At 44.5% G+C, this 13,465-nt stretch overlaps 4 protein-coding genes across 4 annotated transcripts; 2 read left to right on the top strand and 2 right to left on the bottom strand.

The window, feature by feature from the left end:
- Positions 1-286: 286 nt before the first annotated feature.
- F5Y00DRAFT_265805 (uncharacterized protein) lies at positions 287-1,544 on the bottom strand (the record flags this gene model as incomplete). Its single annotated transcript, XM_048011844.1, has 2 exons — positions 287-424; positions 477-1,544. 2 exons carry the CDS (start codon positions 1,542-1,544, stop codon positions 287-289), a joined length of 1,206 nt encoding a protein of 401 aa, XP_047861085.1.
- Positions 1,545-5,756: 4,212 nt separating this feature from the next.
- On the bottom strand, positions 5,757-7,976 carry F5Y00DRAFT_179018 (uncharacterized protein). The gene has a single exon (XM_048004971.1). The coding sequence runs from the start codon at positions 7,891-7,893 to the stop codon at positions 6,037-6,039; it is 1,857 nt and encodes a 618-aa protein (XP_047861084.1). The 5' UTR covers positions 7,894-7,976; the 3' UTR covers positions 5,757-6,036.
- A 468-nt stretch (positions 7,977-8,444) lies between these two features.
- Positions 8,445-9,672, top strand: F5Y00DRAFT_246827 (uncharacterized protein). Its single transcript, XM_048009219.1, has 4 exons — positions 8,445-8,524; positions 8,584-8,650; positions 8,718-8,805; positions 8,861-9,672. Exons 2-4 carry the CDS (start codon positions 8,633-8,635, stop codon positions 9,556-9,558), a joined length of 804 nt encoding a protein of 267 aa, XP_047861083.1. The 5' UTR covers positions 8,445-8,524; positions 8,584-8,632; the 3' UTR covers positions 9,559-9,672.
- Positions 9,673-9,841: 169 nt separating this feature from the next.
- Positions 9,842-12,694, top strand: F5Y00DRAFT_246825 (RabGAP/TBC). Its single transcript, XM_048009218.1, has 6 exons — positions 9,842-10,006; positions 10,059-10,176; positions 10,235-10,396; positions 10,452-10,978; positions 11,057-11,199; positions 11,255-12,694. The coding sequence occupies exons 1-6, from the start codon at positions 9,984-9,986 to the stop codon at positions 12,448-12,450; spliced, it is 2,169 nt and encodes a 722-aa protein (XP_047861082.1). The 5' UTR covers positions 9,842-9,983; the 3' UTR covers positions 12,451-12,694.
- The last annotated feature ends 771 nt before the right edge of the window (positions 12,695-13,465 follow it).

The following is a 13,465-nucleotide window of genomic DNA, read 5'->3' as shown; positions in this document are numbered from 1 at the left end:
TAAAGGTCATGATTTCTTCGAGAAAATATTAAGGAAAGGGGATTTGTGGCAAGGCAATAATGAAGTTTGCCTCTGGGTAAGGAGAAAATCGTCATGTCATATCATAGGAACCGTCCCAAAAAAACAAGGGACGTCAGCCTTGCGGCAAGTCAAATCTGAAGTGCCCCTTCAAAACGCAGGGTACGTCGCGAAATCAGACCCAGCACTAGAAATATTCCAGATAGATGAATAGGGCTCTTGGCCTCTCTGCAATGGCCATCACATCCCATAACAGCGAGATGAGCCGTTACTCGGCGGGTTGCGATTGGCTGCGGCGCATCTTCTCTGCCTCGAGATTCTCGTAGAGAAGGAACAGCGCAGATTCGTTGGATTTCGCGGTTCCCATTATGGTGAACATTCGCTCGCCAGTTTCGTCGTGAGGTGCCTGTAACATTTTCAGTCGTTAAGCCCTAACAAGACGGTTAGGTTGGTCTTACCTTGGCAATAGAAATGCGGGCGCCAGAAGTCTTGCGGATCTCGCTAATCTTGCTTCCTTGACGTCCAATGATGCATCCAACCATATCTGCGGGGATGCTAATGTTCTGAGTCTGGATCTCTTCTCCATTCTCATCGTGCGTTGGCGGTCCGCGGGTGGCCGCATCAGAGTCCGACCGCCGATTGTATGGACGCACACCCCCATTGCTAAAGTCGGCACCGTTTCCAGTTCGCATCACACGAGTGCCGCCGTAATCACCTCTACTGGACGAATTGTTGTACGCTACCCCGCCAGTATTGGAAGCACCACCAAGGGACCCCGCACCGCCGGGCGCGGTTCGAACGACAGGATTGTAGAGTACAGTGCCGGTGCCACGCTGCCAGTCATCGACCAAGCACTTGCAGATTTCCCAGACAGCTCGCTGAATGCCGTCGGGTGTTCCCTGCAACTCGACGATTCTCTCGGTCGATTGCGGTAGCATTTCCTTCTGCGCGACCATGCGCACGCCGGAGACGTCTTGGATGTGCTTGATCTTTAGACCTGCTCTGCCAATGATAGTACCCATCTGATTGTGGGAGATGAGTAACTTGATTTCTTGACGGTCGGATTGTACATTAGTGGCGCGCTGCGTATAGTAAGTGATCGGGGGACGCTCACGATGTGTTCCGCTACTCTGTATAACGCCTCCCATTCCCACCGCGGGAGCGCCTTCCAACAGCGCGCGAGCGACGATGGAGTATGCTCTAGAAATGGATTCGCAGCCACCCGAAATGGTCAGAACACGGTCATGCACGCCTTGCACGACTTTGCTCACGCCGGCCTTGACCCCGGTTTCATCCCGCAGGTCTGCGACATTCTTACCTCCCTTACCGATTATGACTCCAGCTTCTTTGGAGGAGACGATGGCGCGAAGCGTTAATTGTGCTACAGCATATTCCTCGTCAGTCTTAGGCGCGGGCTCGCCATCCGGGCCTAAGCGAGGCTCGTTGTCATCGATCTTCAGGTCGCCCATGGATAGCGACGGTAGATCGTTGCCATTCGGCGAGAGTGTCTCTTGGGCAACAGACATGGTGACGGATAGGTCGTGTATGACGATGTTAGTTTGGGGTGGTATTTGCTATGTCAGCTGCGTCTGACTGGGTGGTTTGATCCGAGTTAATTAGGAACTAGCAGCTCCCAGTGTCTCCTCGAAGAGCTATGGGTGCGCAGGAGATCTTGTTGGCTGACGCTGAATGGGGGCGGGTGTACGTAGAAAAAGTGGTACAGGAGTGGATTGCTGTAAGCTCCAGATCTGGTGGTAAAGGACGGGCTGCACGCAGTTAGCTCTGATAAGCTGTGTGTTGCTGCGGGGAAGGTATCCGTCAATGGTCATGTATGGGAAGGATGCGAGGCTCAGAAGAGGAAAGAGGGCCAAGAATCGGTTGAAACGAGATTAACAAACAGATCTTATCTCGTCAGAGGCTGTTGCATCTGCACGATTTTGGCATGTGGTTGTAGAAAATAGAAATAAAAATACAGCCAATGCAGAACCATTAGGAAGAAAGGGTAAGATTATTATGCGAAACTGGGGCTTGAATAGGCGGGGCACTGCATACTTGACTGACCTTCCGCTGCTGTGTCTGTGCTGCGCAGTATGTTCTTCAAAGAAATTCTTGCGTTCTAGCCGGGTCTGGTTGGTTTTGCGGGGTGGGAAGGGTTTTTTCTTCTTTTTTTTCTTTCCCCTCTACTATACTTCTCGCTTGTTTCCCCTACCTAGGGTCTTGCTATCACAATCCACGCGAGAACGGGGACTTTTTGGATTTTTAGATGGAGACAGGGACTGCAGTCGACGGCTGGGTCTCGGCAGGCCGGCCAAGGTGGCCTAGTAAGTATGTAAGGTAGGTAACGGTGCGTTTGATGACCGGGGTTGGATAAGCGGCAATGGGTCCTAAATAAGGAAAGAGGCCAATTGCGATAACTAGTACCGTATGTACCAGCGTGGGCTGTGTCTCTGGTGAAAGAAGTTGGTTGGTCCAGATAGAACAAAGAAGAGTGTAGGGGGCGTTCGCGTCTATGGGAAGAGTTTGGTGGTTGAGGGGTGAGAGAGAATAACAAGGAGGATGAGGACGGAGAGAGGGGAAGGGAGGTTGATAGAAGTGAGGTTACGGAGAGGTTGTGTGTGTGTGGTAGGAGGGTTGGTAAGGAAGAGATAGATGAGTTGAATTTTGGTCGAGGCGAGAAAAGGTACGGAGAAAGAAGTAAGAGGGAGACTGGGAAGCGGGATTGAAGAAAGAACCTGGAAGCGTTAGGTTAGGTAGGCAACTAAGAGGTAATAGGCCTAGGTTAAGAGGTAAGAGGTAAGAGGTATGGAAGTCTCGACTACTATTATGTAGGTATGTATGGTAGACGACAATTTAGGACAAGGTTGGGTGCAGCAAGCACGTTCTTGCGTCGGTAGTACTATCCAGCTAGTACTAATACAATACCTCTACCTAACGCACATACCTACCTCACACGATTCATCATAGGGTTAGATGGAGAAGGTACAATACATTCCTACGTAACTCTATTTTGCGGGCTATCACCTATATGCGTTAGGCATTCTACCTAAACTCCATACGGCATTTCTCATGTCTTTCTTACTTAATCCATCCAAGTCAATCGCCAATACACCAGGGCACTTACACCTATATAGGCATATGTAAGTAGGTAATGACGTAATGGCACCTCGTTGACAGCAGCAAGCCTCATCAAGAGGATATGCAAGAACAAGTAGGCTTGTTTTAAAGTCGATATTACTCACTATGTATTGTACATAAAACTTAAAGATGCCTCTAATAGTCAGTAGATTAGCATCAGTAACCGTGCCACCTGTACATAATGTAGAAAGAAGACGTGGGGAGTTCGGATAGAGAAAGAGGGGTTCCTTGTGTAAATCCCTGACATTACGTACTTACACTTAGGTAGGCTCGGGTCTGATATGTCAACTAGCTGATTCCGGTAACAGGTATGCAGTTATCCAAGGACATATGTAGCCTATGTATTGTATGTGTGTTATTCCCGGTAGTTAAGACTTAAAAGAAACATTCCAAGGGGGGTTCACTTAAGACGAAAAAAACAAATTTGTTGATATTTGCTGGTTCAAGTCTCATGATCGAGTCTCAATGCGCATAATCGGAGGCTTCCGTATTTGAGTACCAGTTGTAAAACCACCCAAACCTTGGTACCTGGACTAATGAAAGTTAATACTGCACTCAGGTAGAAGCATGATAGGTACAAGCACGGATGTAGGGCACGCATACTTCCATTTATGTACATACATGCATTTCTCCACTTTCTTTCGAACGCCTCACTTTAATTCACCTATGGTGGCATTTTCCGATAGGTGAGTATTAACTTTAGAATACGATTATTTCTATATATCATAACATTCGTATAGGTCTCTGTATAAGTCGATTCTATGGCATGTTTTTTCCCCTTCAGATATTTATTTCGACACATTTGGTTTACTTTCAATCTCTATCGCCATATATTTAACGATTGTCTTTCTCTGTAAAAAGCCGTCTATTGATTTATAAGCTCGTTAGTCCTCTTGCATATGAGATAACTATACCTTGTAGGACAGGATGGGATATTTTAAAATCCATACCACAACCTCTACCTATGTAGCTTCTATCGGGGTCTCCATCAAGGTACGATTCTCTGCTTGCCATACGGATCTAGAGTCAGTATACCCCAATCGTATCATATATCAGACATGTTTCTCTACCGAATACGTACTCGGTTCTCACAACCCCGCGGTATCATACATAGCATTTTGCTTTTCTCTTATAATAAATTAACTAGATATAGGCGTTGAGTTTCATTTCCTCTCTCGAAAGTATAATACTACACTGACATCCTTGTTGTACCACTAGTATTATAGGAGGGAATTGGTAGCAACGCATTATCAGTGATTAGCATCGAGATTCTTTGCAAAGTCTAGTACCACAAGCCGAACCGAATCATCCGCGGTGAGCAAGATGATTAATATACTACTATAAGGTGGTATGGTAATTAATAAACCTTCCTCGCCTTCCTATCTATGTAGCAAGCCTCGAGATGTTATAGAAAAGGACATATCCTGGGACACATTTGCTATGAGAACCTATTTCAGATGCAGTTCCTCGAGTCCCGGATTTACCATGTGTATATTAGGAATAAGAACAATCACTTCTGTCATCTGTATGGACATGTATGTGTTAATAGACCCCAATCCCGACAACATGAAGTTGGTTGTGTGACAGTACCGACCGAAACCAATACAACAATGGCCTCCGCGTCTCGGACCCATCGTTCCAATTGCAAGGCAGGGTTCAAGCCTCCATAATGAAACCGTTAAAGTTCTCGATGCCACCCAATAAGGGAGTGAGCCATGTGGTATTGGCTCCAGAGTCACAGTGTAATGGTAGCCTCGAGGCGAATCATATGGCTCGCCTACTTTTTTGACATGCAAGTCGGAACTTGTACCGCTTTACGGTTGGTCCTCCGCGTAAATCGAGAAACACCTAGGTTGGGACAATTTTGAAATTCGAAGAACCCTTGTAACCAGGTCTTTCTCATCGAATCATCAGATATCAGCCTTACAGGGTAGGCGAGACTAAAACTTGAGAACATTGGTTAAAGGCTTGAGAAGAAGAGGCTTGAGAGATTATGTCGTTTTAATTTAATAAGGGACGATATATTCAGCTTGTTATTCACATCCTCGAACGGCACATTTTATACCTATTTATATATCAAGTACACGAGGCGTTATTCAGTTATCGATTAAAACCCCGAGATCAAGCCGGGCTCGCTGGCAAGTTAATTCGGGTTGCTCACTAATCTCTTGCGAGTAGGTCTGTGAAGAATAAGCCGCGAGATGCATATGTTGTGTGACTCGATCCTGCATGATTCCTGGGGCGGCAAAGGCGGACAACGAGTTTACATGAGAGAGAGGCCGGTTAGACGTGTCATAAGCAACAGCATGCTCATGAGGTTCCATTCCGCTGGACTGGTCATACCCCCCACCCAACGTGGCAATTAACGAGACATCTCGAGTTGCCGAGGGAGAAAGCCGCGAGGAGCTGTTTGCTGTGAGGCATGTTACTAGGAAAAAGACTCTAGAGCGAGCCCTTTTGCCCACAAACAATTAATCGGTCAGCCATAAAACGATTAAAGATATCTATTTGTTGTTGTTTTTTGAGGGGTAGTGAGTTCCGAATCTCATCATGACATTGTGTACTTGGAGATGTTGGCGTACAACTATCGCCGTGCAGCTCATGATCACAAAACAACACCACCACCACCCCATGTAGTGATATATTATCCGCCTTCCGGTACTACTCGGGGGCGACGACTCGAAAAGCAACGGTAATTGCTAAAGGATATAGATCGGTGAAGGACTAAATCATAGAGATTGGCGGATATCCAGCGTTTGATTATTGTAATCGGTTTTGATACCGACGGTATTGGTTAGAAAGACAAGAGCTTGTCTGCTTTGGTATTTATTGGTGGTGCCGATCTCGATATACGACTGGCTGCTTGTCGGTGAAGCGTAGGACTCATCTTTGCCGCAGGGCATTCTCATGCTGTAACCAGAATCTCTTGCATGCTAGATGCCCCCAATGGTCAACCCACCATTCACCGAAGCTATCTTCGACCTCGTAATCGACCTTTGGTACCCTCTCATTGCGTTTCAGACCACAGATAATGCACGGCTTAGGTGCAGTCGGTACCATCTTCTCGGTATGAATCTGCATTGATTCCGAGATTTCCGGAATCTTCAGTTGTTCTGTCTTGTTCTTGATCGATGAATTAGTAGCAGCAACCGCGGACCGAAGACGACCTATTTGTTCCTTCCAATTAGTTACAACGTCGGCTGCCTCACGGTCTTCACGTGCTGCCTGTGCCTTATCTACGCCAGCGAGCTTCATCCCCTTGCTTCCCGCGGCTGATATGGACATCCTCTGCGCGAGAAACTTGTCTCTATGCCACCTTAGCTTGCGACCTGCGATAATACGCGCCAGAACCGTCGCTAGAGCTAGATAGCCCTTGAGAAACTCGACCGTCTTCGGATCTGATAGAATGCGGTTTTTTACAGAAAAAGGTTGTCCGCTAACGGGTTTATACAGTGATGTGTTCGCTTGGGCGAATAGTTCCGGGAATACCGACAACAATACTGATGGAGGAGGCACATTAGTTGGTGGTAAGTCATCACTCGGCTCAGTAGTCTGCTTTTCAGCCTTGATATCGACGGGGTTCCAATCCCAAGTTGAACTTTGAGGCTTGGACACTGTCGGCGGTACCCGAGTAGTAGTTGCTTTAGGCTGAGTAGGCTCTATTGAGTTCCAATCCCAATCTGAATTGGCCTTACTGTTGGACTTCGTTTGCTCATCAGGAAAGTCATCAAATGCGCCCCAATCATCGCCCAACCCATCGCTCCCCGCGGATTTCTGAGCGTCAAGGGTTGGCCATGCAGTTGCTGGCGACGTTTTCGGATCATTCGTGTGCGACTTTTCTACTATCGGCGTAGTAACAGCAAGCCCAGGAAAGGGATTTCTTTCATGGAATGACGGGGATCGTGGTGCCTGCGGATAAGAAACGGACTCAGTCAAGCTCAAAGGCGAAAGCATTCGAGCGGCTTGTGGCTTGGTAGTCTTTGGAGGCGAATAGGAATCAATTGATAAGAGGTCTGGCGCTGCTTGCACAGGAGAGACAACCGTTTCGAATTCTCCAAAGTCATCGTCGTCTCCCCCTTCATTCTGCTCCCCACCAAAATCATCGGCATCAAACAAGACATTGGGATTTGAATCGGATGCTTTCTTTGAAGTTCCCGAAGAAGCCGTATTGGATATTGTCTTAACTTGCTCAGATGTAGTTTGCGCCGATGACGATCCGACTGCTTTGCCCTGTGATATGGCTAAATTGTTGAGGTCGAGTAGATTATTCGTCAGAAGATCTATCGTCGATGCCCGTACAACTCTTGTCCGTTGCGATGTCGGATTCTGTGGTCCCTTAGTTGTTGGGATCGACAGAGAAGTCGATGTTGCTAGGGGGATAGGTGGCTGATTCGCACTTTCTGCGACTTCAAACTCTCCCCAGCCATCATCATCATCATCGTCTTCGTCCTTGAAGTTTGACTGACTAGGTTGTAACGGGGTGTCTACCCATGTATTTGCACTTAAGGGCTGTTGGGTATTTTGCAGCTGACCGCTCCACCGGGCTGGTCCGTTGTTCCATGGTTGAGATACAGAGCTTGTATGTTGTCCTGTACTAGTGCTAGCATTCGTCACACTGCCGGCCCCGAAGGAAAAAGGACCTGATGCAAATGAGGAAGCCTGAACAGAGGTCTTCGGCTGATGCCCTTTGGAGGGATCCTCCGAGGTGTCCTCGAAGGCAGCAAAGAGATCTGCGGACATATCACATAGATGCCAAGGCTGACTAGTTAACAGACCCTGTGTATAAATAGAATGGACTAATAAAGCACATTCCGTGCTATGTTCGTTATGCCGGGGATAAGAAAAAAAGTAAAGAAAGTATCGGTGTTGAGGCTGAACCCGAGAATCGGGCTGATCGGGGTCGGGGATTAAGCGGATTTGATCGGTTGCAGGGATACCGGCAAGCTTTCGGGTAGAAACTGCACTAACCTAAAATAGTAGGTACTATCGAAGTATCGAAGTACCCAATGTAGCAAATAGGTACCTAGGGTACGTAAAGCTTGAAGGTCTCAAAGCTTTAATTCTTTACAATTAATCCTGGGTAACTAAAATGCTTTAGATTCTCCTACTATAACTCATACATATAATAATAATATTATTGATATAACGGTTATTATTCTTCAATGTAAATTCTATTAAAGCGTTCGGAGAGTGTATATACATAAGTAGGTATCTCACCCCTGTTAGTCTCATAAACGGATTCATACATAGTCATATCAGATCGATCCTTGTAGCATGCTACAATAACCAACCACATAGCAAACTCCGTGATGCGTCGTATGTTTTGTAGGCTCTCATATAAAAACCAATAAACAAACTTGCATAGGTTCATGTAAGCCGGCGGCATCTATACGTACCTATGCATCTATATGCTTACCGACTGATCCGTAGGTAGACTCCCTTTAGAAGAATACATCAAGGTCTATCGACCCCTGGAATAATGCCTACTCTAAAAGAGGTAGGCTAATGCGTAACATTCTTTTTATCGGAAGTCGAGGTTTACTAACATAATATGGAACATACAGGCACTTGGTCCCGAGGAAGATTGGTCCGGGCTGAAGGACGCAAAAGTGAGACGAAAGTTACAAACCCGATTAAACGTCCGCGCACATCGTAAGCAGCTTACCTAGGGCAGCCTCGTCTCAGCGCTCGTCCTAAACATTATTAGGGAGACGAAAGGCCTTGCTATCAAAAGCGAAAACCCGGGCCAATCCTAACTTGACAGACACAGCAGAGCAATGTCATTACCTAGAGAGTAATGGATGCAACACGCAACATGAGACTAATTCCTTGCTCGTTAAGTTCTCGAAACTACAGTTACAAAGGAGGAATGATGCCTCCAGAGATCAAGCAACTATATTTCCACTTACACTGGACCACTTAATACCCTTGGTACAATATAACTTTATCCGTGGTGTCTTAACCAACATGGCAATTCTAGGCCTCCAGAATGCCTTCCCTCCAGAATGTTCCCGACACTGGGTCAATATGACACTCTTCCCAACCCCATCCACCATCCCCGAGTCTCTCCAGCAGACGGAGCTGCAGCGAAACACGCCTCACGAGCCATGGATCGACCTCATACCGGACAAGCAAATGCGTGATAACGCAATACTAGCGGCAGGATATTTCACGAAGAAAGATGTTGAACCAGCTGTGACGGGTTCCATTTTCGGAACAGCAAACATGCTCGAGCTGAATGGGTTGATAGCTTGGGACGATCCTTGGCGAGCTGAGGGGTGGGAAATAACCGAAGGATTCATAAGAGACTTCCCATTTCTTGTGAAAAATTGTTGGGATATGCTCGAGTCTACTAATCGATGGCGGGCATTGCGAGATGAAGAACCTTTAGTCTTTGAATTATAAGGTCATGGTACATCTTCACTTCAATGTAGAATAGACTTGGCCCTCAGCCCTTAACCCATCTCTAACTCAGTTATAAGACGTCTATCAGATCAAAACGTACCTAGACAGTGTAAGTGCTAGTTTAGATGGTACCTATAATACATAACTAGTACATGCAGTGTATTTGTATGTCTTTAGCGGTGCATTAGCGTCAAAAGCAACCAAAGCTGACGTAACATAATCCGTACCTTAGGTACATCGAATCGACTTAATTGCGGGGCTTCGACTCTTTATCAAACCGCCACCTTCAACTCTTTAACGGCTGTCAGCTGGCAGCCAGCCTTTCCCAACTTCAGACCAGTCTCTCCCTTAGTCTTTCGCTACCTAATCAGCATATATCAATTATCGTAATAGATAATCGGAATAGGTAGGCTAGAGAAATCATAATGAGATCTTTGGTCGAGTCGACGTAAGTCCATACGTTTCCCATCAGATACCGTTCTCAGCTGATCCCACCATAGCACACGATGGCAAGAGACTCTGAAGCATAGCACTAGCCTTGTAGATCTGCAACGAGCCGTCAAGGACAATGGCCCGAGAAGCCCCTGCATTTCGGGATGTAGGTCCATCTGCTGGAAGGTTCGTTAGGTACTCTTAGAATCGATTACCCTGAGCGGAATTAACCCGAGGCGCTCAGGTCTTCTTACTCACCCAGTCTACTAATATCGTGGACTGGTCCCACGATATTTCGGAGTCACGAACCACATATTCATCTCTGAGAGATCATTTCTTAAAATATATAAAGCACCCCGAGCATCTTACAGCTGACTCCGTCGACCCCTTGGCAGACGATGCCGATGTAAGAGGGTCCCTTAAAACTATGAACCTAGATTATCCGTATTGACTTACGTTAGTCACCTTGGAATACCCTCCGCCACGATCAAGCACTTAGGGCTGAGATTCTTCAAGATGTTCAACGCCTACCGGACGAACCGTTCTATCACCAACCCGAGATCCAGACGCTCATCCTGGATGTCCTTTTTGTCTATTGTAAACTTAATCCAGGCATAGGCGGGTATCGTCAGGGCATGCATGAGCTTCTGGCGCCAATCGTCTATATCGTAGAACAAGACGCCATCGACCCGAGCGATCTTACTTCAAGCGATTCGGCCGACCAAAGAATGCTGGAAATCCTAGACGCGGCGTTTATTGAACACGACGCATTCGCTCTTTTCTCAAAGGTCATGGATCGTGCAAGGTCATTCTATGAAGTTACTGAGTCGGCAACAAATGCACCCCTCACAACCTTTGATCAGCAGTCTGCTACATCCTCTATCGTCGAGAAAAGCCAGTATATACACGAAGTTTGTCTATTCAAAGTAGACCCCGAACTCTCAACTCACCTTAAGAATATTGAGATTTTACCGCAAGTTTTCTTAATGTAAGCTGCTCCCTCATTCCCTTAACCCCCTTATGTAAATGAAATATTGTTATTAACGAGTATTACGCTTTATTATAGCCGCTGGATTCGTCTCTTATTTAGTCGCGAATTCCCCTTCGACCAGATGCTCGTGCTTTGGGATACCCTATTCTCTATAGACCCATCATTTAGACTTATAGATTTGGTTTGCACAGCGATGTTGATCAGAATTCGATGGGACCGTAAGACCCAAGCTTATTCGCATACATGATTACTTAATATTCTAATATTCAGTAGTACTCAATGCGGACTATACTGTTGCGTTGCAATTGCTACTTAAATATCCACCTCCACAGCAATCACATGGTCCACATACTTTCGTTGACGACGCAGTCTATCTTAGAGAACATCTAGATTCAGCTGGAGGTTCTACGCTTATATCAAAGTATACCGGAAGACCTCCCTCGCCTTTAGGGGCTAATTACGAAGCATCTACACCTAAGAGGTCAGCTTCAAACATACGGCAGAAGTTAGCTGGTGCTAGATCACCTTTATCATCCGCTCGCTTCAAACCGCCCCAGGGTGGCATGGAGGCGTTGCTACAAGGTGCGGCTAAGGGCGTACTCGAGAGAGGAGAGAAACTCGGCATTAATCAGGCAGTACGCGATGCCATGGTAGAGATACGCCGTAACGTTCAAGAAGCTAGAACCTCTATGAAGGCGGGTAGGGATCTCTTAGGCGAGCCGGGCTCGAGCACGACGGTACGAGCTATCGCAACGCTGGATCGAAGAAATAGGCGCCTGGCAGCGTTACTTGACGAGCCTCTCACCAGTTTGAAGAGCCTTGCAAGCTCCGACCTAGAAGACGGGCGGAAATACCAAGATGCTCTCGGGGTTGCTGCTGCGAAGATACAATTCATTAAAATCTACCTGGAAGATTCTACCCTCGATCTTCCAGACGAGGAAGAGCCAGTGTCATCGATACCATCAGATACACCCACCGGCAGCGACGAAAAGTTCGACCCCGAGCCTCTTAACCAGGCGATTGCAGCAATATCCCTCGACGCGCCAGCTCAAGCAACAAATACACAAAATCTCGAAAAGACAAAACCCCTATCGATCAAGTCGCCTTTACCAGATCCAGATAAAATGGACATAGGTAACGATCCACTAGGCTCGGGGGTGCCAACAGCGTCGATAGTAGAGAAGAAGCTGGAACGTCCCCAACCTCCTATCCCTACGCGGTCCACCATCGCACAATCCTCCTTCTCCTGGATGCTAGAACCCGACGCCGCGCCATCATCTTCCTCTCCCTCCATATTCCCTTCCAACCTGCCGTCTACAGAGCCCTCGCACCGTAAGAGGCCCTCTGCGAACGCTAGCCGCGAGCGCACCGCGTTCCTGTTCGGCGAGGTTGCTGCTGACGAAACTGGAAATGCGATACTGCCGGGGGATATCTTTGGTATGGAGGAGATACGGAAGGGGAAGAGTTGAAGCGAGATGGATGGATGGGCTTGGGATTGTGGTCTGATAGTTTCACGGCTCGGATGGATATATGTATGCGTATAAATACCTAGACTAAGGACGTAATGTAACGAGATTTATGTGAATACATGAATATAAGGTATTGTTAGAACAATAGTCACGTGCTCGCGTGACACGTACATTGGGGCTAAGGCTAGTAGGGCCGTACCTTACCTACAATTAAATAAAAAAGATTCTTTCCATAATTTATAAATCCTTTTTTATTTAACTAATTACATAATTAAAATTTAATTAATTAATCGTTTTATTATTATATTTTATTATTATTTAAATATATATTTATATAAAGATTTTAATATTATTAATTTAATATTAATTAATAATTAATTAATAAATTAATTATAAAATAATAAAAATAATTTATTAAAACTTTATTAATATAATTTTAATAACAGTAATAAAAAATAAATAATACAATTAAAAAAAATACGTAATTAAAGATTTTATAAATATTAATTTTAATACGAAATATATTAAAATAATAATTTTAAAAATTATTAATATATATTATATAAAAAAATTTAAAATATATAATAATAATTAATATAATAAAAATTTTTAAAATATATTTTAAATAAATTTTAACGGTTAAAATTTAAAAATATTTAAAAAGGTAAATATAATATTAAAAAATAAAATAAAAAAATATTTTATAAAATATAAAATCTTTATATTAAAAAATGGATTATTTTTTAAAAAACTTTATAACATATTAAACGCGAAAAACTTTTTAACGTTTCCGTTAAATTATACAATTAAATATATAAAAAAAAATATATTTATTTTAATATTAAATCTTTAATATATTAAATAATTATAAAAAGAAAATAAATTTAAAATATTAATATAATAAATATAAATATTAAAAGAATTATTATTAAAAATATAATTAAATTTATTAATAAAATATTTATAAATAAATAAAAATAAAAAAATAATTTAATTAAAAAAAAATTAAATAATA

Source organism: Daldinia vernicosa, assembly GCF_022497035.1.
Source record: "Daldinia vernicosa strain CBS 139.73 unplaced genomic scaffold F5Y00scaffold_60, whole genome shotgun sequence".
NCBI classification, from domain to species: domain Eukaryota; kingdom Fungi; phylum Ascomycota; class Sordariomycetes; order Xylariales; family Hypoxylaceae; genus Daldinia; species Daldinia vernicosa.
The sequence above is the reverse complement of the archived record's forward strand: the minus strand, read 5'-3'. Positions and strand labels throughout refer to the sequence as shown.